General features: G+C 47.2%; 1 protein-coding gene across 1 annotated transcript in view; it reads right to left on the bottom strand.

Moving 5' to 3' along the window:
• LOC121823935 (lipoxygenase homology domain-containing protein 1-like) overlaps positions 1-27484 on the bottom strand; it is an 82568-nt gene that overhangs the window by 32389 nt on the left and 22695 nt on the right. Inside the window, exons 5-8 of the mRNA XM_076554690.1 lie at positions 14575-14673; positions 5919-6067; positions 3538-3676; positions 1331-1586 (exon numbers count right to left, since the gene is read on the bottom strand). Coding sequence (XP_076410805.1) covers positions 1331-1586; positions 3538-3676; positions 5919-6067; positions 14575-14673 — 643 coding nt within the window. The remainder of the gene's footprint in view (positions 1-1330; positions 1587-3537; positions 3677-5918; positions 6068-14574; positions 14674-27484) is intronic.

The raw sequence follows: 27484 nt of genomic DNA, 5'->3' as shown, positions 1-27484 counted from the left end.
ATATCTGGAAAAAATGTACCTCACAAAAATAATTACGAGCAGATTAAACATGGATAGGAAAGCCAAAACTTTACCATATTCAGAAGGAAATGTAGAAGTGTATTTCCATAGCTTTAAACAATTTTTATTATTTCTTTAATATATATGAGTATTGGTCTGCATGTATGTCTGTGTACTATATCTGGGCACCGTGAAGACCAGAAGAGGGTGTCAGATCCCCTGGAACTGGAGTTGCAGATGATTGTGAGCTGCCATGTGGGTGCTGGGAGCTGAACTCAGGCCCTCTGGAAGAACAGCCAGTGCTCTTAACTGCTGAGCCATCTCTCCAGCTCCCATCCCTTTATTTTCATAGCTTTAAGATAAATAGACTTCCCCAACAATACAGGAAGCATTAAACACGAGGGAAAGGCTGATTAACTAAATTTCCATTTTCCTTCTCTCCTCCTCTTTCTTCCTGAGACAGGGCCCTATTCTACAATCCAGATTGCATGGGGACTCCCTGTCAGGCCAGGCCGGACTCAAGGCAATGTACGGGTCCCATAGATACTTTTAAAAATTGTTGTTGATTGTTTCATAAGCCAAGGGGAAACACCACCACATGTCATCTGTAACTGGCAGGTATGCATCTATGGTAACCACTGCTGTGTTTGGAGACAGCCCCCACTCCCATAAGTCCCTACCAACAAGACAAAAGAGATGGACATGATCGATCATGTACAAGGGAGTACCATATACTCTACAACCGATTGGTCTAAGAGAAGTAGGAAATAAAACTGTTGTGGTCAGAGTCGTCTAGAGAAAGGGAACTGATGGAATGATTATATATGTATATGTGTGTATGTACGTATACACACATGTATATATACACATATAAATGGGATTTATTAGAGTGGCATACAGGCTGTGGCCCAGGCAGCCCAACAATGGCTGTCTACCAATAGGAAGTAGTTTCTCAGTCCACAAGGCTGGGTATACCAGCTGCTCTTCAGTATACACTGGAATCCCAAAGAAGCCGGCTCTCACACCAGCAAAGGAATGGATTTGCCGGTGAGAGTGAGGGCAGGCAGGCAAAAAGAAAAGAGTTTCCTTCTTCCTTGTCCTTTGTAAGGGCTGCCACCAGAAGGTGTGGCCCAAATTTAGGATGGGACTTCCTACCTCAAATGATCTAATTAACTAAAACATCCCTCACGGGTGTGCCCAGCAGCTCGGGCTTTTGGTTAATTCCAGATGTAGTTGACAACTGAGAGCAGCCGTCACAGGGATGCAAGGTAGAGTTTGTACGTAGAGGTTGAAGAAGCAGTTGAACCCGAGAATGCTCACACATCGGCACCTTACCTTCTCACAGTACCAGCCTCGGTTGACGCCTACATTGCCATGCCCAATGGAGACCCGGCTCAGGGGGCTGAGGAGGACAGCCAGGTCGATGTGGAAGATGTCTGTGCGGCCCCTGTCGAACACGCCACCCTCCAGGAAGATTTTCCCACTGTTCTTATTCCCTCTGGCTCCATACATGACCAAGTAGATCTTAGATTTGGTTCCAGCTCCACGGATATCCCCAGTGAAGACAGTGACAACATATGTTATGGCTGGCGTGGAAAGAGAGGCAGAGAGGGTTCAAAGTGGACTGCATCAGAATACCCCCATTTCTGTCTTGTCTACGGCTTTACTCGACCACACACACCCATGTGTCCCCTCATGTTTTACTCACTCAGACCACATCCAGTGCCCCTCACAACCTCATTTTGTGTTTCAACATTGTGTGTTAGTATATGTGAGTTTGGGGGATGAACTGCCTCTGTTATTTCAGGAAACTGTCAGCACTGATTATGAGAAACAAAGAGAAGGAGGAAGTTGAGCTTCTAAGAATAGTACGTATTATTAATGTTAATTACCGTGTGTACATTATTAATAGCTGCTAGATAAATTTTGTTATGTCTAATCTAATTATAACAGTCAAGTCCATTGATGGAGATTTATATCTGACCTATCTAGTTCATTTAGCTTGCTGTTTTGCTGGAAAATACAACTTTTGAGAGAGGGCACTGACATCTCCCTTCCCACCTGGGCTGAGGAAGAGTGAGGGTCACTATAAGTTGGGTCATCCTGGGTTTTGATCAGTCAGAAGGCCTTGTGAGCCCTTGGAATTATGCAGAAGAATCACCGAGGGCTAAGTAAACTAAAAAGGGCACAAAGAAAAATAGAGAGAGCAGCAGCATTTGAACCAGAAGTTCCGTGAAGGGCTTACTGGCCTTCTTTTGTTCTGTCCCAGGGTTTAAGAACAAAGAAAAGAGCAGACATGGCAGGGAGAGGAGAGGAGGGGGCAGACAGGCAGGGGAAGGTGTCTGGAAGAGCAGAAGGTATGGGTGTTAGGGCGAAGCGTGGGAGGTGCTCATGGGCAGGTGCTGCAGGGGCAGGTGCTCATGGGCAGGTGCGGCAGGGGCAGGTGCTCGTGGGCAGGTGCTGCAGGGGCAGGTGCTCATGGGCAGGTGCGGCAGGGGCAGGTGCTCATGGGCAGGTGCGGCGGGGGCAGGTGCTCATGGGCAGGTGCGGCAGGGGCAGGTGCTGCAGGGGCAGGTGCTCATGGGCAGGTGCTCATGGGCAGGTGCTGCAGGGGCAGGTGCTCATGGGCAGGTGCGGTGGGGGCAGGTGCGGCAGGGGCAGGTGCTCATGGGAAAGTGTGGCAGGGGCAGGTGCTCATGGGCAGGGGCGGCAGGGGCAGGTGCTCATGAGCAGGTGCTCATGGGCAGGTGCTCATGGGCAGGTGCGGCAGGGGCAGGTGCTCATGGGCAGGTGCTGCGGGGGCAGGTGCTCATGGGCAGGTGCGGCAGGGGCAGGTGCTCATGGGCAGGTGCGGCAGGGGCAGGTGCGGCGGGGGGCAATTCAAGGGCTACAAAGTGGTGGGAGAAGAATGCTGAAGACTCTCCTGACGGGCCACCTGGAGCCAATCTGTGTTGCCATCTACGTGTTACACTACACAACTCTGGCAGTGTCTCCAGTCAAAGGGAGAGGTAGACTTTGGCAGGCGAGCAAATTCTCAGATGTGTAAAGCACGCGCAAGTTTCCTAGAACCCCAGTGACCATCTCAGGCAGGCTGAGGGGTCGAGGTTTCCTGTGGAACTTGTGGTAAGGGGACTTCAGGAGGCAGACCAAATACCCAGTCTGTCTTCACCAAGCTATGTGACCCTGGACAGCTTTCTTAACTTCTATATGTCTCCGTTTTCTCATCTGTGAGTTGGGAAAAAGACAATGCCTATGCTGTAGGTGGCTGTAAGGATTATATAAAATGTAAGAGGGTCATGAATTCCCCTTCTGGCTTCCTCTTTTAGTTCCCTCTACCTATAGCTAGTAATGCCTAGGGTCATCATCCTGTATCCTCCGATCCACAGCCTCGACGGCAACCCAGAGAACCAGACCATTTTCGGGGGCAGCAAAGATGCCGTCCTCAAACCCAGCTGGCTCCCACCTGACCACAGTCATGAGCCCACAGACATGGTCACTGACTCCTCAGAGGAAAAAATGATCCCACTGGGGCCCCACCGCTCTCCAGCCTGCCTGTGGTCTCAGCTCCGCCCACTAGGATGTCTCTTTGGATTTTGCCATCGTCTTCATCCAGTGCCAGCCAGCGGTTAAGGGGGAAATCATATTTCCTTTTGTTCCCAATATCTTCAATGATAATCTGAGAAGGAGAAAAGAGGAAAGAATGTGCTTACGTGTCACTGAGGGCACACCCGGTAATCTACCACCCCATCCCGTCCCTGGAGTATACGCTGAGAATGCACTTGAGTCTCCTCACACTTCAAGGAGAGCTGGTCACAGAACACAGCTACTAGGAAATCCTCATACAGCCATCCAGGGATGATTGGCAGTCACCCCTCCTTGAATCCCAGCCACTAATCCTCCACTGCTTGGAGGCATTTTAGAAAATTGAAGCAAGAAGTGTCTCGGGGTATGCTCGGTGATGCTTGGGATGAAAGAACGGGGTGGGGATTTGAAGACTGGCATATGAGATGACTGTTTCTCCCCTGCTGAAGGTCAGACTTCTGACCTTACTGGTGAGAAGCAGAGTCTGTGCAAGGGGAACCTGTGGGCTGAAACCAGGCACAAGGAATCCTGGGACCTGGCGGTCACATCATAAAACATCAGTCACTGCCAGTTAGGCAAATGTAGGTGGCCATAAATGAAGCCTCTCCAGCAAATAAACCAGAAGCTAGGTTGGTGATGTTATGACTTCTAGAACATACTGAAGAGCTGAAAGTACCTCCCAAAATGTGCCTTTTGGACCCAGCTACAAAACAAGACCAGAAAGACAGACGTACTCTATGATGAACAATGAAAGCATATAGGGTTTGATTTGTTTGGTGTGTGTGTGTGTGTGTGTGTGTGTGTGTGTGTGTGTGTGTGTGTGTGTGTGTGTGTGTGTGTGTGTGTTGAAAATCAAGAGCCATTATCCGGAAGGAATATTCTCCACCTGCCAACAAACCCGTAAGAAAAGCAGATCTTCAGAGAGGCAAGAGGGAGCTGGAGTGATGAGTCCTTATAGGTGAGACTAAGTCCAGAAAAGGGGGCTGTTCAGGGTGAAGGGCCCTGTTCATGGTGAGTGGGCCTGTTCACGGTGGACCCAACTATATTCTGTGGCTGCAGAGACACACCAGACCACAAGGCAAGACTTCCCAATTGTTAGCATTCTGTCCTGCCCCTTGGGGATCCACCCAACATCCTGATGTCATCTTATATGTAAGGTCCCCTTTAAGAGAAAATCCCTCCTCCATCTTGCTCTCTCTCTTCTTCTTCCTCTCTTCCTCTCTCCCTTCACAAGGCTACATGCACTCCACTTTCCTTCCTCTCTCTCTCCCCCCCCTCTTTCTCTCTATCCCCTCACGCCTCCTCCTTTAATAAAACTTTCCACGTGGGTACCCTGCCTGCATGGTGTGAGTATCTTTCCGCCGCGCCCCCTTGGCCACCACCCGCATGGCGCGGCTGTCTTTTCACCTTGGCTCAAACCCACCAAGGCCACTGAGAGCCATTTTACAACACCACTGTGAAGGCTAAAAAGGGAAGACACCCCCAAAGTAGAGAGGAAAGGCTGAAGCTGCCAAACAGGGCAGTTTCTTGTTTATTCTTTCTAGATGGGCCAGAGATGCATCAAATGACCCTGGGCTACACTGTCCTCACTTCCTCCCTGACCCTGGTCTACACAGCCCTCACTTCCTCCCTGACCCTGGTCTACACAGCCCTCACTTCCTCCCTGACCCTGGGCTACACTGTCCTCACTTCCTCCCTGACCCTGGGCTACACTGTCCTCACTTCCTCCCTGACTCTGGTCTACACTGTCCTCACTTCCTCCCTGACCCTGGTCTACACAGCCCTCTCTTCCTCCCTGACCCTGGGCTACACAGCCCTCACTTCCTCCCTGACCCTGGTCTACACAGCCCTCACTTCCTCCCTGACCCCGGTCTACACAGCCCTCACTTCCTCCCACGCAGACTCAGGACACCTGAGTGAAACAATGGAGTAGCCTTGAAGTCAGTATGTTTAGGCCAGTCCAGAGTGTCAGCTGTGACTAAATACCCTCCACACTTAGCGCTGAAGTAACTTCCACCACTGTTACAGCCTGATGAGCAGGGTTCTGTTCTGTGCAGGGGAACCACACACGTAGAGCAATTAGGTCAGGAGCTCCAAGTTGAACCTTGAAGGAGAGTTAGGCCTTGGCTGGATTAGATGAGAGAACTGGATTCTAGAAGTTTTAACAAGGTCAGTCTTGTTGGCCTCTAAGGGGGCAGCATGGATGGCCAGTGGACTTAAACACCAGAGTAGAGGCAGGCAAATGGAGAGTGGAAAGTTAGGCTCAGTGTCAGGCCTCTGAAGAGTCAGACGTCCCCCTCCCACCTCAGGGACTGCAGACAAGCCGCTGAACCTACCTTGGACAGGAACCAACCTGCAGACCCCCCCTTGTTGTTGTGGCCCACATTGATCTTCATCAGCTGCCCCAAATCCGGGGCATCCAGTGTGAACTTGTCTTCGGCTCCCTTTTCAAAGTTGTCCTTTTCGTTTTCCAGCCTACGCTCTCCTGAATGCACAGAAGCAAGAAAGTTAAAAAAAAAAAAAAAAAAAAAAAAAACAGAAGAGAAGAGAAGAAAGAAGAACTGGAGGCCTTAATGGTCCACCCCCTGAAAGAGCTCTTACAAAGTCAAGGGCGGCTCCCTGTTGGGATCTAACAGTTCCTTACATCCTTCTAGCCTCTGGCAAAGCCCATTTGCCTCCTGTGTGGCTGGTGCCTGGGTCTCATAACTGGGTTTTTCATTTCAACCTTATTCTGAGGTCTTTGCCCCTATGGTCCAAGTTGTACCCCTACCCTAAGACTTGAGGTCCCATCTTGTTTCTGCCCATTGCTTGTCCTAACTTAGAGCAGTGGACATGGGACTTGGCATTGGGGCTGCAGCTGCTGGGAGCCTGGCCCCATTTGCTCCCCCTGTCCTGGACACAATGCCAGCAACTCTCAGCAGACACTGTTGGTGTCTGACACACACGGATCTTTATTTCACACTCCTGGGTATAACCCAACAAGGATGCACTATTATCTTGGTCTTGCAAATGAAGAAACAGAGACTTAGCAATTGGATAACTTGTCCAAAGTCATGTGGGCAATGAACACAAAGCTTCAGGTCCATTCTAACCTGTTTCTCTGCTTTGCCATTCTCTGTGGTCACATCCCCGTGACCATGAGTGCACATGTTAGGCTTTCTCAACCCATCAAAGTGCCAACTTTCTGCTTAAATCTTTCCATGGTCTCTCTTTTCTAAATTTACATTTGGCATCAGGAAATATAGAAAATAATCACCAGTATTCAGGTACTCACCACCCGGATGTGAGAGGTGTAGCAATTGCTAACATTTTGTCTAGTTTGCTGCAGATACTTCTTTCTTCCTTCCTTCTTTTCTCTCTCTCTTTCTTTCCAAAAGACTTATTTGTTTTTATTTTATGTGCATGGGTGCATGTATGTAAGTTCACTATGTGTATGGCTGGTGCCCAAGGGAGGCCCGGAGGGTGCTAGAGCCCATGGAACTGGAGTCACAGAGGGTTGTAAGTAGCCATATGGGTGCTGGGAACAGAATTCAGGTCCTCTGCAAGAGCAGCAAGTGCTCTAAAGCCCTGAGCCATCTCTCCAGCTCCCAGACCTTTCACTTTTTTTTAAGCAGCAAACCCAGTTGGCATGTGCAAGGCTTCCCTGTTCATCTCTCTCTCCTACTCGCCCCTCATCTTGGTGTACACCATCCCTGAATCATTAGCATGTATACATTAGCATCTCTAAGAGACACAGGCCACTTGTGGCCACTTCTGATTTGTACATAAATGATGGCCTAGAGCACATCTGTCCTCAAGTCCTTCATCTTCACAGTGAGGCTAACGGTAGTGACTGTGTCACAGGGTGTCTGTGAGTGAGATCTGCGTCCTCACACATCGGGCAGCCCGGAAACACAGCAGGCACTGTGGCCAGGCCACCGTGGCTAGGGTTGCTGCCGTCTTTGTGGAATCTCATTCTCTCAGTTACCAGCAGGCTGTTGAGAGCGCCCTGTGGATGCTGGGGACAGGTTTGTTCATTAACCGTCCTATCGAGCCAAGTGACAAAAGAGCCGCCCTGCTTTCTTCTCCGGGCATGCAATTGAGTTGTTCCTGACTTATCTATTGCAAATGTCACTGAAATGGACAGCCTTGTGCCCTTCCTCTGCACCCTGGTAAAAACTGTGCTGCACACACACACACACAGGGATGGTTGTTGACCTGGTGTACGCTCACCTTTGTTTATCAGGCAACACAGCTCTCTGAAATGCTTACACGGCACTAATTTCCACCTGCAATGTATGGCATTTCCACTGCCCGTGATCACTACTAACATCTGTGCTTTAAAATTTGTATTCCGTGTAGAATGTTATCTCATTATAGTCTTAATTTATATTTCCGTACTCTTTTGAGAGCTTGACCATACGACATATATGCATATATATATTTTGTGTCATTTAGGCAATGTGGCTCAGTCATTTTTCTCATATCTTTTGTTCCATTTTTAAAAAATTTCTTAGACTAAAAAAAAAAAAAGTGCCAGGCGATGATGGCGCACGCCTTTAATCCTAGCACTAGGAGGCAGAGGCAGGAAGATCTCTGTGAGTTCAAGGCCAGCCTGGTCTACAGAGGGAGTTCCAGGACAGCCAGAGCTGTTACATAGAGAGACCCTGTGCTGAAAAATTTTTCTTAAGACTGTTTGTTATTTTCTTTGATGTGTGTCCATGCACATGCATGTGTATGAGTATGTGAGTACATGTGTAAATGTGTGTGTGTGTGTGTGTGTGTGTGTGTGTGTGTGCGTGTGTGTACATTTGGTAAATTGCCTATTAAATTGCATCCTTAAATTAAGATTAAAATTAAAAATTAATATCTTAGAATTTCTTTCAAAAATTCTGATTTTTTTTCACATTTAAGTCTTTAGCCCATCTGGAAGTTATTTTTGTGCTTTGGGAAAGATAAGAATCTAATTTCATCTTTTCTCAGATGGCTAAACAATTGTTCAAACACCAGTAATTAAACATCTTATCTTTGCCCTCAGATTTATAATTTATAATGCTATCTTTCTGTGTATTTCTAGGCTCTTTATTCTGCTCCATTGGACAATTTTATTTGTCCTTCTTCACACAAATGTTTTGTTTTTGGTTTTGGTTTTTGGTTTTTTGTTTGTTTGGTTGGTTTGGTTTTTTGAGACAAGTTTTCTCTGTGTAGTTTTGGTGCCTGTCCTGGAACTCGCTCTGTAGACCATGCTGGCCTCGAACTCACAGAGATCCTCCTGCCTCTGGATCCTGAGTGCTGGGATTAAAGGCATGCACCACCACTGCCTGGCCTGTTTTAGTTTTTAAAGATCTATGATTGGGCTGGTGAAATGGCTCAGTTCATAAGGCCATTTGCTACTAAGCTAGACAACCTGGGTTAGATTTCTGGGACCCACATGATGGAAAGACAGAGCTAACTCACAGAAATTGTCTTCCCACCTCCACAAATGTGCCACATGTGTTTCTCACACACACATTAGACAAACTGAATAACTATAGCTTACAATTTAAAAATATCTACACTGTCTTAACTTCTGGCAGGGTAAATATCTCACATTATTATTGTTGTTCATACCGTTTCCTATTTTCACAAGTCATGTCTATTTATTTTGTATGTGGAGGAAGCAACCACACCATGGTTCGTATGTGTGTGCCATTGTATAGGTCAGAGGACAACTTGCAGGAGTCAGCTCTCTTTCTCTACCGTGGGGCTCCCAGGAATAGAACTCAGGTTGTCCGATTTGGCGGCAAGCACTGTTACCTGCTGAGTCAGCCCACTGACGCTGTTCATACAGTTTCCAGTTTTTCAAAGCTATCTTGGCAATATTTAGCTTTTTATGGCTCTACATTTTAATAGTAGCCTAAGCTTCATGTGTTGCCTTTACGCTTATAAAAAGAACCAGGAAGCATGGCATCTTAGTGAGTGCGGGTCTTTTCTCATCACGGACACATCTCTTCATTTATTTGTATATTCCTGTATATCTTTCAAAAACCTGTGTTTCCCAGAAAGCCCTCCCTCCAGAGTCATTCTTATGTACTAATTTCTAATGTAAATAGCATGTTTTACACTAAATATTTAAGTCGTTCGTTTTAGTAATTTTTCTTACTAATTTTTAATCCACTATCTTTAGTAAACTTTAATTTCTGTTGGTTCTGATGATTTTTAACCTATATAAATCTTCCTGGATTTGGTGAGCGATGTTGCTTATGAAAATGAAAGGTTGTTAATAGCTTGGTGTAGCACATACCTATAATCCCAGCATTCAGAAGGCACCTCTGTTACATCACAAGACAGAGAGAGAGAGAGAGAGAGAGAGAGAGAGAGAGAGAGAGAGAGAGAGAGAGAGGAAGAGAGAAAGAGAGGAAGAGAGGGGAGGGAAAAGGAAAAGTGAGACAAAGGAAAGAAGAACAAAGGGGAAAGGAAGGGAGGAGAGGGGAAGGAAAGGGAGGGGAAGGAAAGGGAGGGGAGGGAAAGTGAGGGGAGGGGAGGGGAGGGAAAGGGAATGGAGGGGAGGGGAGAACAAGTCTCTTCTTTCATCTTCAATCATTATAGCTTTCCTGTCTTCCTTCCTTCCTTCCTTCCTTCCTTCCTTCCTTCCTTCCTTCCTTCCTTCCCTTTTTTTTTTGGTTTTTTGAGACAGACCAGGCTGGCCTCAGACTCACAGATCTACCTGCCTCTGTCTCCCAAGTGCTGGAATTAAAGGTGCACACCACACCACCCAGCCTAGCTTTTACTTCATAATCTTGTCTTTTTTTCTGGTCTTAGGCCTTCTAGTATTGTAATGAATACAAATCATAATTAGCTCAAATATATCTAAGATAATTCTATTTTTTTTAATATGCTACTATGATAAAATCAATGAATAGGCTGCCTAGTGTTAAATTACTGTTGACTTACTGGAATAAAACTTGTAAAAGAGAATGTTATCACTTATTCATATGTTTATTTACAAATTTAGTGTGCTAATTTTTTTTAGGATTTGGGGTTTTTTCATAAATGAATATAACCTGTTTACTTCTCTCTTAATTTTATCTGCCTGATATTTTTATCAAAATTCATAAAATGAGCTAGATGAATTACCTCATTTTCTTTTCTTTAAAATAATTTATGATAGATTGACATTAACTATTTCTTGAATATTTGGTAGTTTTTTTACATAAACAATCTGTGGGTCTGGAGTCCTGGGTGATTTTTAATGGATGCTCTCATTGCCTTAGTGATGAAAACTGGCTTTCCAAAAGTCCTTGAGACAATCAAACCTTGTAGGATGCTGAGATGAAGGACCAGGCTAAGGACATATGGTGACATTAATAGGGCACGGACCCCAGCTTCTTATCATGCCAAGGGAGAACCTTGTGCTTTACCAGGTATGAATGTTAACACAGAAAATTGGGATTGGTGTCAAGATTCCTCCAGGTCATACCCTTGTGAGACTCCAGCTCCAGGACAGAGAGAAATGTTTCTCCATGACGCAGCTTGAAGATTCTCAGGCCCTAGGTTAGTTCCCCTCTCCAAAGTCTGCCATCTTACCTGGCTACATCCTTCCTAGACAAACTAAAATGGGGCAGAGTTCAGAGGCTTCCACATCTGCTATCAGCATTGTTAGCATCCTGCAATGTATTCTGTCCCAGATGATGATGGTGATGATTATGGTGGTGGTGGTGATGATGATGTTAGTAGCATGCCTTTCTTTTCTTCCTCCTCATCCTCTTCTTTCTTATTTTGAGGCAGGATTTCTCTGTGTAACTGTCTTGGCTGTCCTGGAACTCACTCTGTAAAACAGGCTGGCCTCAGTCTCACAGCTATCTGCCTGCTTCTGTCTCTCAAGTGCTGGGATTAAGGCGTGTGCCTCCACTGACCAACTCCTCTCTTCTAACAAAGTGGTTTGCCTACATCTTTACATTGGTGAATTCATACAGTGTTATTCCAGCCTCCTTCCTGTTGGTGAGATTTTCCCGAAATACTTCATGTTGCCTGATTCATCCCCAAATTTCTCCTCTCGTATGTTTAAGCTGTATTTTTTTTTCTTTATTTTGATATAATATGAGGATATCTTTTTTTGAAAGAGGGTCATGTTAGTAGCTCAGGTTGGCCTCAAACTCCAGTTCTCCTGGACTACCTTCAAAGTGCTGGGATTATGTGTGTCTGGCCAGACAGTCTGTTCTTCACTAACAGACTTCCCCACTCCTGTGATAATCAATGTGTTTACGTTTGCTGTCAGCCAGGTTTCCTCGTTGCTTCACTTGGATCTACTGAGTGTGTCTTTATTCTCTTTTATTCATTCTGCTCACTTATGGACTATATATTTCTACTTTGTGTGTTTGCTGTTATCATTTTTAATATTCACACTTAGCTTAATGAAGTCTGCAGTTCATAGTTGAACTCATCTAGGGATGGGGAGATGCATAATAGACAATCTTTAGAATGCTTTGTCCAGTTTTCTTCTCAAATATTGATATTAAATATTTGGGGTTAACATTCCTCACGCCCCTTGTGTTAGTCACAGTTACGTTTTATGGTTGCTGCTCACTTAGATTTATTACATGGCTATCAGTGTTTCGTTCACTTTTGTGTGTGTGAAAGAGAGACAGAGGTCTTCCTTCATATGAAAGCCAGGCTGGTCTTGAACTCAACATGTAGCCCAGGCTAACCTCAAACACCTGTTTCTATTACTTCAGTCTCCCAAGTGCTGGAATTTTCAGTTATGAGCCTCCACATCCAAGAGTACGTAGTAGTGGCTGTTTAAGCATGAGTGGAGGACACATAAATCCCATTTCTCTTTGCTACAATAAACAGTTGTTAATTCCTCACCCCCCCCCCACACACACACACTTGGAATGATAGCTTATCTGGTATGGAATTGCTGGTTGAGATACATGCTTGCTGAGAATATTGAAGGTGTGATTATGTGGATTTATAATCTCTGTTGTTGACGATGAAGTTTTCCATCCGTCTACATGGTATTGTAGAAAGTGAGCTGCCGAATCGACTGCCTCTAAGATCTTTCTCTCTGCTTTTGGTTTCTTCATAGAGTCTATTCAATGACTTTAAACTGACAATTCCAATCTGTTGGATCTTAAGAAACCTCGGGCCATTGGCTCTTCGAATATTTCCTCTTGCCTGTGCCCCACATCCTCTGTTTCTAGAACTCCTACTCAACCTCTGTCAGACCTCGCTCCCTCCCCTGCCCTCATGGCTTCTCCTGTCCCCTTCCCAACCTTTCTCCCATCTGAGGGCTTTGCCCATATACGTACAGTTCACTAATTCTCTCTTCAGCACCTTTAATTGCATTAACTCACCCATGAGATGCTTATCTTCACTAGCTATACTTTCATGTCCTATGGTTTTGTTTGTTTTTCCTAATGTGTTGTTTTTAATGGTGCTCTACCTTCTTCAATTCCTTCCTTCATGCTGTTAACAGCTTTAAAAAATGTAAGTTATAGCCTATCCCACATCACTCCGTTAGCTGAAACCCTTAGGGATTTCATTCCGATTGTAGTGTGGTTTGCAGCTTCATCGAGCTGGATTGTGTCCTTAAGTGTTTTATAGTTTTGGAAAATAAATTCACCCCAACGCCCTGTGGGCATCTCCCACAGTCTTAGAAGGGTTTTCGCAAAGTGCTAATGGAGATTTACTTGCTATGAACCAAGCAATTCTAATTTGATTTTGCTCTTGTTGTTTGCATGCTGTTGTTTTGAGACAGGGTCTCATTATACAGCCCCACCAGACATGGAGCTCACTATGTAGATCAACTCTGTAAGTTGGCCTCTCTCTTACAGAGAGACCAGCCTGCCTCTTCCTCCCAAGTGCTGGCTTTAAAGGTGTGCGCCACCACACCCAGACTGAACCAAACATTCTATGTGGGGGGAGAAGCGTTCTGAAATCACACATCTAGCGAGACGATCAGACCTCAAGTCCCTGGGCTGCGTATGTTTGCAGCTGTTTTGTTTTTAATTTGGGTTCTGGCAGGGGCACGGTGACGGTGCCAACGAGCCGTTGCTCTGCCCTTCACCGATGCTGTCACTATGACTCGGGGGCTCCTGACCTCATGTGCGGTCCTAATTTCAAATCTCTTGCCTCATTCAGGACCCATGTCTCTTTTTCTGACCCCCAAGGAGCATGAAACCTGTCTTCTAGATAGATGAGCATAAAACCCCCTCCTTCTCAGAGCCACAGTCTTGGTTCCTAAGTAGCACTTTGCTTTTGAGTTTCTCCTCCATGTCTGTTATCTGAAGAGTTCTTTTTCATTCCTTATAAGTTCAGCCATCCACGTTGAATTCTTTGATGTAGTCCACCCCAGATTTACACATCTCTGTAACTTTTCTGACTCCTGTGCTATTCCACTAAATTGGCAGAAGTGAGAGAAAAACCACCCTCGCCAGCCCGTGACCTGAACTTCCTCCAGCACCTGCGCTGTGTCTGTGGGCAGCTTCCGCTCCACCTGGGAGGCCAGTGTTCCTCTACCCTTTAGTCCCACTCTGCATCATCCCACTTCACTACATTAGACTATGCCCCACTACAATCCACATAAGCATGGAGCTTATGGCAATAAAGAAATTAAGTGAGAATAAATTCTTGGAAATGAGAAATTTGAGTTTATTCGATTTGAATCAATAAAAACACAGGCATAACTTATTCTGAAAAAATCACACACACACAGAGAGAGAGAGAGAGAGAGAGAGAGAGAGAGAGACAGAGACAGAGAGAGAGACAGAGACAGAGAGAGACAGAGACAGAGAGAGAGAGAGCGCTTTGGAAACCTATCGCACATCTATACATTTGACCACACAAGATAGACAGCCTACTGTTCAGGACAAACCATGGCAAACCACAGCACAAGAAGAGAAGACAGAAGCTTGGCAGAAGGACCAAAGGGGAGGGGCTCAAGCCTCTGTCCTCAGGGGGGATTCTAAAAAACAGCTGCTCTAGGAAGCAGCTCTGGGTTTGGCTTGTGAGGAAACGATTCAAACGCATTACCTGTGTCTCCATACTCTCCAAAGATATTGATAAAGACATCAGCATCTGTCCCTGCACCAATCACGTCACCAGTGTATACCTTGATTTCATACTTGTTTCCTGGGAATAAGGACAGAGAAAATCTTGCCTCATTAGGATCTCGAGAAGAGAAAACCGTAGGTACACACATAGTTGCCAAACCATCCATCCTTCCCATGGATGTCCAGATGATAATGAATTATCATCATCACTATCATCACTGTCAATAACAGGGCAGAAGTCACTCAACATTGGCTCCAAAAGGTCATCACTAAACTCCATGTAATCTTTAAATCATAGGTAAGAGACTTTCGGTTTTCATCTAACATATTCCCAAAGGGCCACCCCAAAACAACACCCACCATCATATCTCCCCTGAATTTCTGAAGTGATTCTAACTGGGTCTCCTACACCCCTATCACCTTTTCCTGACCATTTTTCCAGCGGTATAACAATATTGAAGTTCACTGGGGAAATTGGACTCTGGAGATGAAAATAAAACTTGTATATATCAAGGCCATAGACAACACAAAGGCTAGACTAAAATCATGGACAGTGGCTAGCAAAGTACATGTTAAAAGACCCACATCTGCTTCCCATGTCATTGCTGCATTCAGTGGACAAAAAATCAATTCATCGTAACCCCAAACACAGCCTCAGTCATGGCTTCATAGGATGGGGTCAATACAGACTTGACATTGTGCTGAGCTCAAGCCAGGCCTCACCATTAGGAGTCTGCCTTAGGGTGGGGAATAAATGTCAGAAGATTATGTGTATGGTTAGGGCACTGAGACTCTTCCCAGATTTTCTTGGGTGTCAACAACGTGAGGACTAGGACCAGTCTCCCATCCCTTCCTATGTGACTTTCTAGTTTGCGTGTAGAAGGAACACTTCCTATCAGATATGTCATGCCAAGTTCACTAAGCCGATTAAAAACTAGTTATTCTAGCTGAGGCCCCTTTGCCCACTTCCTCCCTAGACCCTTCCCTGCCCTCCACCTCCAAGCTCCAAAGGGATTTACCCTCTGTCTTCTCCAACTCTGCTGGCATCTGTGTGATGCCGTTGAGTTTTGCTACCGACCGCCTCAGCCTGTCTGCTGTTGCCTGAAAGAAAGCCTCTCATTTCTTCTGACACTTAAAAGGGGGGGATATACTTAGGACTTCCTCCTTCCCTCCTTTCTTCCCTCCCTTCCATGTTCCCTAGTGTACTGCTGGCCCTATGGGTAATGTGTTGGAATGCGAACTGAATTCAATTTCCTAAAACTTGAGGTCCCAAGGAAGTCGTTGAGGGCAAAGGACTAAGTAAGGTAAGTCTGCCTGTTTCCCACCTCTGGTACTCTCTGAAGTACAAGATCAGCCTGGAGGGGTGATTGCCATGGCGTCTGAAAGGGGTGCACAGAGGACACCCCTATCCCTCCACTGCCTGGCAGATGGTCCTTGCTGGTGAGAACATCAAGCCTATAACAGATGTTCCAGGCTTCTCCACAGTCCTCACTCAGCAAAGCCTACAGAGGAAGGGGTGGGGTCCTCCCATGCCTGTCCCCAGCTGAAGGCTCCAGGAGGAACAGTCGCTGTCGGAGCCAACCTCCTCTTTCTTAACCACAAATGCCCCTTGAGACAGCAGCTGGAACCAGAGCCCTTCAGAAGAGACCAAGCCCGGGAAGCCAATGGGGAACCAGCTGGAAACTTGGGCCTCGAGTACCTGGAGAGTAGGTTAAAGGCGGATGCCATGTTTCTCATGAGGGATTCAAGGTCCTGTGGTTTGTAAGGATCAGGAAGACCTTAGTCACAGCCAGCTGTTTCTATTCTTACCACTTCCAAGTTCCAGAGGCTCCAAATAGCCTTGGTTATCTTCTCCTTGTCAGAAGGACCCCTGGGACATTGATTTAATGTACAATCTGTATTTGTTACTTTGCAAATCCTGTGATAAAACACCATGACCAAGGCAACTTACAGAAGAAAGAATTTTTGTGGGCTTATGGTTCAAGAGGGATAAGTGTCCATCATGATGGGGAATCCTGGCACCAGGTGGCAGGAACAGCTGAGATTTCACATCTCAAACCACAAGCAGGAAGCAGGGAGGGCAACCTCGAAATGACACAACTCTCTAGGCTCTCAAACCCTGCGTCCAGTGATGTAATTCATAACTCCTCTAACAAGGCCACACCCCCTGAGCATTCCCAAACAGCTCCACCAATTAGGGACCAAGAATTCCAATGCCTGAGTCTACGGGGACATCTCATTCAAACCATCATACCACCTTCTCCAGCACTACCCTAGGGCTCCCTGCACACAGAGGCAAGAAAGACCCCTCTGACTGATGGCAAGATGTCAGGTCACTGAAGCTGGGAGTACCAAAGTGACATCCCAGGGGCCGTCTAAAGGCCATTTCCAATCACCTGGCAGTAAGGAGAGGCAGAGGGATTTCACAGGGACCCGGGCATTGTAGAGCAGGGGTAGGATAAGAAAGGTAGGGAGACATCTATGGTGAGTGTGTTCTGGATCATTCCAGAACACAGATTTGATGTCATCGGGCCAGATTACACAAGAAAAATTTTAACTCTTAAAGATTTTTGAACAGGAAAAAAATAACCACAAAGGAATGGGGTGCCCTTTGGGTGAGTCCCCCATCCCTTAGAGACACCTAAGCAATTACTATGGGCCACACAGTCAGCTGGAGACTCATCTTGTCAGAGACACTCTAGCAGAAATGCCATTGGTGAAAGATTGTGGAGACACCAGACCTCCTTGACACTGGCTCAGGAGGGAGGCCAAGAGATCAAGGGAACCACAGGAAAGATCTTTCCAGAAAATACCCTGTAGGACATGTTGTAGGAGTGGTAGATCATTTGATCTCCATCGCAATGACTTGGCCAACACAAGGAAAGCCTAAGAGGCCGGAGCTGAAAGAGGCCTTCAGACACACTGTGCCCAATCCTGCAGAGTCTGGATCTCAAGCCAGAATGAAGCTAGCGGAAGCAGGTCAGGGTCAGGGCTCAAGAGCCCAGAACTGGGAAAAGATACTTCAGGGCCTTTCCAGCTGAAGTGAGAATAGACCTGGGCCAAGGGATCAGGAAATTAGGTGGATGCTGTGGGAGAAAGGGGTGGGTTCTCTTCTGGCCTTTGGAACTTTCTGGGTCAAGATGGGGTTATGAGTCTCTAGGTGGTTTCCTGGGTGACAGCAGACTTTTGATGTTAGGTGACTGCTAGTCACACCAAGGAAAGGATGAGAAAAGTCACAGGGATAGAAAGGTTCACCTTACAACGCCATTATTCTCCGAGTCCCCTCAAATGGGCAATGAGAATTATTAGTTGCTTTCCACCTCCTCCTTTTACACACTTCCTCTTCAGCATAATTCCCTGCTATATCTAAATTGCCCATTTCCAAAACAAGGCCCACAGGCACAGTGCCCTAGTGCAGCACTAACTGGTGACTTGGGGTGTTATCGACAAAGCAAATCTGTACAAAAGCAAACAGTGTGGTGTGTTACATGTGAAAATATATTTGAATGTGAAATGTCCCCTATGGGTTGGTCCCCAGCTGGTAGGGCTGTTTGGGGAGGTTATGTATGAAACCTTGGGGACACGTGGCCACTAGGTTGCAGAAGTGCCTCGGTGGGGACAGGTCTTCAGAGCGATAGGTATCTGCTTCCGATTCTAACCCAAGCTCTCTGCTTCCCAGCCAGGAGCTCTGTGTGCAAGTTTCCAGCACATCGAACCACTCCTTGAGGACGTCCCTGCCACGATGGGCTGAAATCCCCAGACACCGGGAGCCTGGGGGCCCTTCTTCCCTACTTCCTAACTAATGCACGTGGGCTGTTGTATGTAGAATTCGCCATAAGATCTGTCCTCCAATAAGGTGGAAAAAGTCCTCAGCTTTGGATGCAGGACCACATATTGAGGCTGGTAACCTGGCACCCCAAAACTGTCCAGAGTGAAGAGGCGATACATAGAGGGCTTAAGGAAACCCTCCCCAAAGGCCAGGAGGAGGTGGTGAATCAGGGAGAAAGACGCCAAGAAGGAAGGGCTGAAAGAGGATTCCCAGGGGAAAGGTCACATCTCATCCATGTCAACAATGGTGACCTGCTTCCTTGGGTGAGTGAGACTAAGCATCCATGCAGGCCTTTGCAGCTTACAAAGCACTTGCATGTCTTTGAGGTCAGTCATATGATACAGGTATGGCAGGCACAGTTGATATCGTCATTTATAGACAAGGAAACCAGAGCTCCCGAGGGTGGGGTGACCTGCTATGAACCAGGCGTTTCTTGCCTTTGGACTCAGGGTTCCTCCTAAGATACACAGTGGCCTCCCCTGCCCTGTGTGGGGTCAGTATAGTTTTTCTAGAAAGTGCCAGTTAGGACATACTTTAGGCGTTTTGTAGACCATTTGATCTCTGTTACAATGACTCAACCCTACTGCTATGGCACAAATTCAACCACATGCTTTAGACCAGAGGTAAGTGAGGAGAGTTGACCATAAAAGAACATGAAGACCTTTCTGGATGATGTTTGCATGTGGTAGTGGTTATATGGCTATAAGCCTTTCCCCAAGTCACCAAACTACACTGAAAGGACAGGTGTGTGTTGTACCTCAATGAGCTCTTTAAAAGTTTTTTAAATAGTTATAGACCATACTACATGAAAAAAAGTGGGTGCAACAGTGTCCCAGTAAAGTTTTCTTGGTTGACACTTCACTGGAATCTCAGACTTTTGTGTAGCATGAGTAGAATTCTTCCTTAGCTTCAATCATTTAAATATATGTAAATCATTCTTTGCCCACACATAATTGATGACAGCTAGGTTTGTGCCCCCCCTGCCCCCCCTGGTTTTTCAAACAGGGTTTCCATGTATAATAGCCCTAGCTGTCCTGGAACTTGCTTTGTAGACCAGGCTGGCCTCGAACTCACAGAGATCCACCTGGCTCTGCCTCCCGAGTGCTGGGATTGAAGGTGTGCGCCAGCTGTTTCCAGGGCTCTATGTGTGTGCCCAGGTCCTCCAGTCCTCACATGAGAGCAGAGCTGTCCTGTCACAGAGTGAGCTGTTCCTGCTGGATAACAGGTGTTTAAACCAGTGGCTGAGAAGCCCAGGACTCTAGAGACTGGAAACTTGTCCCTTTCTCTGCAGGTCTGGAGCCTGTGCCTGGGATGAAGATAGCCTGGAGCCAGCTCTCTCTGTCCACCATGCAGCGTGCAGTGGAAGCTAGCCCTGGAAATACAGTAAGACACATAACTACAGCACCAGTGCACCCCCACTTGACAAGCACGTACCCTTCACCCCTGGCCTGGCTCAGAGCTGGCAAAGAGCAGAGACAGAAAGAGTGGGGAAGGTCAAATTGGATAAGGAGAGTGACCAACGTGGAAAAACCTGCCTAGGGACAAACTGTGGGAATTGCTACTCACTCGAGCCGGCTCTAGAATTGGCTTGTGATTTGCCCCTTAGGTATGCTGCTTGTAAAAATTCTCCTGAAACTGACTCTGCCCTTTCAGCAGGGTTACCATAAGCCCATCCAGGCAGGCACTTGGAAAGAATCCCTTCCTCAAGACACTCTGGTGCCATCTGTTGGACAATCGTATCGAGTACACAAACCTATAGCTAATAGGAAGTGTCTCTTTATAAAGTTGTGTGGTGGTGAGAATACATCTTAGCCCGCATCCCTACCATGAGGGCAACAGCCTTCCTTCCTTTGCTGAAGGTCGGTGCAAGTTCAGAACAACACACAAGGAGGGGCGCAGAGCTGGTCCCCCAAAGCTTAGCAACTGCAGCCCAAGCTGTGCTGTGGAGTGAGATTCCGTTTAAAGACAGTTGTGCCTCGTGGCCTCTGGCCCTGCTCAGTGGATACAACAAACACATGCCTGGCCTTGCACAGTTTCCTCTCAGCAGGCTGGAGGCTGAGGCACAAGGGCTGCCACCCTTCCAACTGGAAACGTGTCCCTGGAGGCCAGCGGAAGCGCCTGCGTGGGCTTCCAGAAAAGGCAGAAGCTGGCAGGCCCTAGCTGCCTCAGCCTGGTGTGCCAGCCACCCCCACAGCCTCCCCTGCGCTGTCTGGAACAGTCAGCACACAGCAGCGACACAACATGTCTCCAGAGAGCACCCTGGCAGTGGGGGAGGCTCAGTGATGAGGAGTCCCCCCCCCCCATCTCAGTCTGCATGTACAGGTGAGCTTGGAGAAGCTGCTGGGCATGTTCCTGCCACATGTTGAGTACATGCCTGTCCCTGAACCCTGTGGCCCTAGAAGAGGGCTGTCTGACACCAATACCACTTGAGCCAAGGCTGGAGCTGTGCACGTGGCCATTTCTTTTCTTTTCTTTTTTTTTTTAATAGTCACGGGTAAACCTTGTCTTTCTCTTCCTTCCAGGCGTCCCTGGACTGTGTGTACACAGACTGAAGCCTCAGCCTTTGGGACGGTGACAGGGCCCCCCGGGAAGCTGGTGTCATTTCACCCCACAGCCTGGAGCTCACACCAGCCGAGGCGCTAGAAGATAGAACTCACAGGAGGTGCGGGGGAGGGAGGAGACAAAAAACGCAGTGGGAGAGATTGGGAGGGGGAGGCGGCATGCATGGAGGGCTTCCCGGGAGGTAAGGATGTTCTCTCCCAGCCAGACAAGGCTCACACGACTCCTTCCTGCTCAGGTCAGGGAGATCAGGTGGGCAGCTGGCCACTGGCCTGAGAAATCAGCCCAGAGACCCTTATCTCTGACCCTGACCCTGAACCTGAACCTGCCCCTGCTGATTGTGCCGGTGTCTCCCATCTCTGGTAGGTCCAGCTGTCTCCCCTCCCCTCCTTGTCCAGACTCCTCCGGACTCCCCACAGCCTCTGATGGGCATTGGGAACTCCTGGGTTCAGACACACACACACACACACACACCCAGCTCTTCCTTTGCCTTTCTCCACGACACCCTTCTGTGTTCTGTCTCTCTCTCTTCCGGTCTGGCAAATAGTAGCAGCGTTTTCCATTTTCCTTTAAACGGTCTCTACTTCGCTGCTATTGTGGACATACCCAAACAGGGGCCTCTGGTTACACCTGTCACCTCCGACCTCACAGCAATGGGTCCCACTGCAGCTTGTATGTGCAATGTCTGCCAGGGACTCTGGTATTTTAAAACAGTTGAGTCCCAGCTGTTCTGCATGGTGGTTGGATCCTTTTGAACATGGCGCCTACCTAGCAGCCCCTAGCTGGAATATGAAAGACTGTAGCAGTTGGGCTAGACGGTTGTAGCTTGGCCTCGGTTCTGTCCTGAGCCATCTCTATCTCCTGGTCAGTGCCATATGAGAAGCAGCTGCTATAGCCTCCCAAAGCCACGGGGCTACCTACAGCCATGTCTTCCCCACCACGGTAGACTGTGTCCTCTCAAACTGTGAGCCAAAATCGGTCCTTCCTTCCTTCCTTTAGTTGTTACTGCCAAGTGTTCTTGTCACAGTCTGAGAATGCAACTCTACAGGCCAGACAGCGACTATGCCACCATCTGACTGATGGGGAGAAAGGAGGCTAAGAAACTGGACCGAGTTTATGCTTGAGAAATGGTTAGACCTAACTGAAGCTCAAGAGATCTGAACCAGCACTCTCCCACATGCCGTATCAGCTCCCACATTCCATGCTCTTTCAAAAGCACCCACTGCTGAGCCCACAGTGCACCCACTCCTGAGCCCACAGTGCACCCACTCCTGAGCCCACAGTGCACCCACTCCTGAGCCCACAGTGCACCCACTCCTGAACTGGTGTCTGCGGTGCCCATTAACACATGCTCAAGCACAGGCTCTGGGTTTAATCTCCTGCCACAGCCTGGTTGACAGTGCATTGATACATCACTTGGGAGAGGGAGAGATGGCTCAATGAAGTGCTTGCCTTGCATGCCAAAGGACCTGAGTTTGACCCCCAGGACCCAGTAAAAGAAGTAGGCATGCTAGTATATGCTTGCAACCCAGTGCTTGGGAGGCAAAAATGGGTGGATCTCTGGGGTTGACCAGCTAGCTGGCCTAGCCTAGTTGTCAAGTACCAGGCCAATAAGAGACCCTTTGGTGTCTATATGCACATGAACACACATGTACCAGCACAGACATTAACACACACACACACACACACACACACACACACACACGTTAAAAAAATAATAAAATGCTTGGTCTCTAATAGTTGTTTGTGGACAATCATCTACCCCCTCATTACCTCTATAAATACACAGTGTGTTTCTCCGTAATAAGCTGGCATGGTAGGACACAGTGTAGAAGCTTCACATTGCTCTCCCCACCTCAGCCAGCTCATCAGCAAGCTCTGCAGAGCTTTCTGCACTTGTCCCTTGGTGTCCCCTTGTTCCCACAGCTGCTCTTCTTTCCTAGGCACCTCCACTCCTTCCCTGGGATCCACGGCCCCACTTGTCCCAGGCTTCCCTCCATTGCTACTGTTTGTCTCCCTAGACACTGCTCACCTGCAGCAGGAGGAACCAGAGCTTTGCTCAGCCTTTCTGGGAGTCAAGTGATTGACATATTATACATGCAGAAGTCTGAACACATGCAAACTGTGAGATCCCTGCACATAACAGTTTACAGGAAAGGAATGGTCCTGTTCGGTGTGCCTACAAGCACAGAATGCTTAATCATGCTCAAATTTCCAAAATAGGAGACTGATGAGTGAGCTGAAATGTTCTTCCACTCATGGGCTGCTGTTTAAAATAAATGGTTAGAATTAGGTAATGCTGTACTGTGGTCACACATTGTGATGAAAATACATCTATATTCTAAGAGACTGGGTCTCTTGCTGGGCCCTACAGTGAAGTTCTCTGAAGACTTTAAGACTGCTATCCTACTACGTGCTCAGTCCATTTGTTTAACTTCCCTTAAGAGAACAGGGTAACAACCAACCTTACTTGCCTTGGACTTCCCATGTAATCAGCCCTTACCTCCTAAGTAAAGGTGTGTCTGTAATCTTAAGTTATGAACTCTTCCATGCCCCTGACCCAAAGGTAATGTATGTGTGTGTTTGTGCATTATGATAATCACTTGCTGAAAACAGCAAATATAGGTTGAAAAATCCTTATAAAACAAATATGGATCATCAATGTTGGATATCCTACATCAATATATGGATATCAGTTAGTTAGTGTCATCAGTTTGCTTGTTATCTGGGTCAGCTGTCGTCAGTTGGAGTCAATGATTTAATCCTTTGTAAAACACTGTTCAAGTATTCAATCCTTCTCCATGTGATGAATTCTGTGCTGTTCAATAGAGAGCAAAGCCCTTTGTTAGGGACAGACATACACAGACATATAAGGGCAGATAAAGCAGCACTTGGGCAAGTGTCTGACAGATTCAGACCCATACAAGAGACAGATGGGGACATCAGAAGACACAGGCAAAGCCAAATAGAGATTTCAAATCTGAGCTCATTCTTGGTCAAATGATATCAACAGATTGCTTTATTGATTTCTATCCATAATGTGACACCAGTGTATTATCGATGACTCTGAGTTTATTATTAATGTGTTCATAATGACTGCACTGTGTGACTGAGTACTGAGTGAAAACATGGTTACAAATCTAAATCCGAATTAATGTGTTTAATATATTCATGAATTGAAACTTGGGGGAAAAAGAACAGGAAGGACTTTCACCAAGGGGTGACTCCACAGAACTCTTACACAGGAACTGGTTCCCAGCAATGGGCTAACTGCTAGCTCTGTGTTTACAAAGTGGTAACTCTGAAAAACATCACCTGTAAGTGGGGGTAGCAATATAATCCCTTCCTCACGGGTCATTGTGAATATTAAATGTAGTTTATGATAGATAGATAGATAGATAGATAGATAGATAGATAGATAGATAGATAGATAGATAGATGGATGGATGGATGGATGGATGGATGGATGGATGGATGGATGGATGGATGGATGGATGGATGGATGGATGGATGGATGGGTGGGTGGGTGGGTGGGTGGGTGGGTGGGTGGGTGGGTGGGTGGATGGATGGATGGATGGATGGATGGATGGATGGATGGATTAATGGATGGACAGACATTAGACAGTTTGTTAAGAATTATGCCTGTCATGAGTAAGTACCAAACAAAAAATTGCCTACCACCATCTTCAGATGATAGAATTATGATATTTTGTTAGTTTTTGCACATTTTTCAGTACTTGGAATATGTTGGCCATGCTTTTTCCTGTCACTGGAACTAAAGAATAAGGTCACCTAGAGTCGATACTGGAGGAAGCCTCAGCCTCTGGTTTGAATGAAGCCCTTGGAACCTTTGCCAATTTCCTGTGCCTTTGTACTGGCTCTGGCACCAAAGATCTCCAGGAGGCTGGAGGGAAGATTGAGGAATGGATGTGGAATAAGGAGAGACTCGAAAGCCAGAGGTGGACTTCCAGCCCCCAAGAAGTAGGCACCTTTCTGAGACTCTCGCTGGGCTCAATCCAAGCCACACCTGGAATCCAGGGATGGTTACTAGGAATCCATTGGTGCTGGATTGGACGGACACACACAATGGGGTTGAGACCAAGGCAGGGTCTGATCAAAAGTTCCTGTTTTCTTGGGTACAAAATGTAGAATAGAAAATATTCCATTTCCGTAGATGAAGGAGTTATTTTCAAAATACCCATTTAAGAATAAAAATAACCAAGTCTGGAGAAAATCTATGATGATTCCATGCCTTCTCCAAAGGTCTGGCTGCTCAGACGAAGAGCCTGTGGCTGGCTGTGGTCCTGGTAAGAGCAGAAGCCTCAGTGATGCTGGAGCTGGAGAGTGTGGGTGAGACACAGCCAACAGAGCCCATTGTTTTCCCAAGAGCTCTCACTCTATTGAAGCCCCACCACCACCACCACTACCACCACCACCACGAATTCAGCCTGAGCTCAGCTTCTTCATGGATCCCTCCTGTTCTGCTTCCACCGTGTTCCCATTAGCCTAAACCATCCCCACTTAGAGCATAGGCGTTCTCTTCTCTGCCCTGTGGTTATTGACTCTGTCTCCTGAAGCCTCTAAGCGTATAGAGAAAGAGTTGCACACATCCACCGTGAGCACAGGATTTGGTGCACAGAAATAGCAAAACAGTTCATTCATCGAGTCACTGAATGAATATGCTTAAGAGCAATGTGAGCCAGCATGAGCCCAGGGCTCCCGCTCTGCACCACAGTCGGGCTGTGTGACCAACAGCGGGTTACTTGGCTCCCCTGGGTTTCCATTTTCTCTGCTGTAAAGTGGAGGAGGAGGAGATGAAATCCCTTTTAGTCCTAAAATTCTCTTTTATGCCTCACCAGAGCCTCATTGTGAGTGGTTCTCTCTTCCCACTCTTTCCGGAGATGATCTTCTGCAGTGCTAGGTGGGAGCAGATGGGGTGGGCGGGCAGCAGCAGTGAAGTCAGAGGAGGTGAATGTTTCAAGCCTGGCCCCAGCTCTCCAGGTCCAGGCCCTTTTCCTGTCCCTGTGGGGCTGGAGCCCCCTCCACAGGGCTATGAGGAATGATGATCCACCCTCAACAGCACCCACAGGCAACAGAGCACGGGTAAGGTTTGCAGCTAGGTGATGAGGAAATGTCAGAGGGAGGGAGGGAAGCAGGGGAGGGAGGCTCTCTCTGCAGACTCCAGATGTTGTGGAGGCTGAAAGCCCATCCACAGCTGTCGCTTTAGTCAACTAAATGTCGCCTGGATCCTAGAGGGGACAGTGACACTGATAGTCCTTTCTAAGTCTGAGAGGCCAGAAGCTGCAGTTTATATCTCAATCACAAGAACCAGGGCAGCTCAGAATGTAGGAGAAGGGAGGAAACACCTGGGCTGCTGCAGGCTAGCTGCCAAATCTGGGCTTCATGGTCAGGTCCTAGGATGACCTCAGAAGAGAGAAACTGATACTGCCCCTGTATTAGCGACTTCTGAATCCTCGTGATTACGGAGCCTAACGGAAATGGTGTGAAGAAAGAAAGGTTTCTTCAGGCTCACTGTCTCAGAGGGTTCTTAGAGTCCACCATGGCAGGGAAGGCGCAGAAGCACAGCTCAGAACATGGAGGTAGGGTCATGCGATGGAGGCTGCTCACATCACAGTAAACCAGAAGAGCCAGGCATAACCTTCAGACATTCTCCTCGAGCGACCCACCTCTGCCAGCCTGCCCCTCCCCCACTTCCCAGAAGTTCTGCGGCCTCCCCGAAACAGCAGCATCAGCTGGGGAAACAAGTGTTCAAAATACCATACTATGGGGAACATTTACGGTTCGAAGAACACGCCAAGTGTTCAGGTGAGAACTTTACAGTGCTCAAGTGTCTGCTAAGTGTTTGTGCAAATGGTAGACTGGTCCAGCTAGGCTCTGACCCCAGAGAACAGGGGTCACTCAGTAAGAAAATGAAAAAGAAATGAGGGAGATGTGCTTACAGCAGAAGAGAAGCACCAAAGGCATCCCTTCCTGTCCTACACCCCCACTATTCTACACTGTAATGAAGTCATAATCTAGATACCTGATGGAATGCCTGCTGGACCCCAGACCACCTACCTGGTCCAGCCACTCTACAGAGAAGACATGTATGGAAGAGGAGCTGTGATCTGCTCCCAAGTCTTATTGCTACTGGCTTGAGAAAGCCAGAACCAGAACTCGGAAGGAACATTCACCTCGAGTGCCTTCTGAGCCAGAGTGTTGCATTTCAAAAGTGATGATTCAATCACCCTATGACATTATTCTCTGGTACCCAATACAACTGTTCAATTATTCAGTGGTATCCAGAAGAACATGAGAAAGGCCATAACTACTGGTTTCCCTGGCAGAGCCTTGTGGTTATGTCTTTGCATTGATCCCCTGGCATAAGTGACCTGTTATTGTCACAGGTCATCATCAGTCGCTGTCATTTGGCAAGGGTGTTGGTGCCACACAGTCCTCTGGAAAGTCATGATCCACTGCTGGTCAATATAGTTTACACATG

The sequence above is a fragment of the Peromyscus maniculatus genome, chromosome 19, assembly GCF_049852395.1.
Source record: "Peromyscus maniculatus bairdii isolate BWxNUB_F1_BW_parent chromosome 19, HU_Pman_BW_mat_3.1, whole genome shotgun sequence".
Classification (NCBI taxonomy): Eukaryota; Metazoa; Chordata; class Mammalia; order Rodentia; family Cricetidae; genus Peromyscus; species Peromyscus maniculatus.
This window is presented reverse-complemented; position numbering and strand designations above follow the sequence as displayed.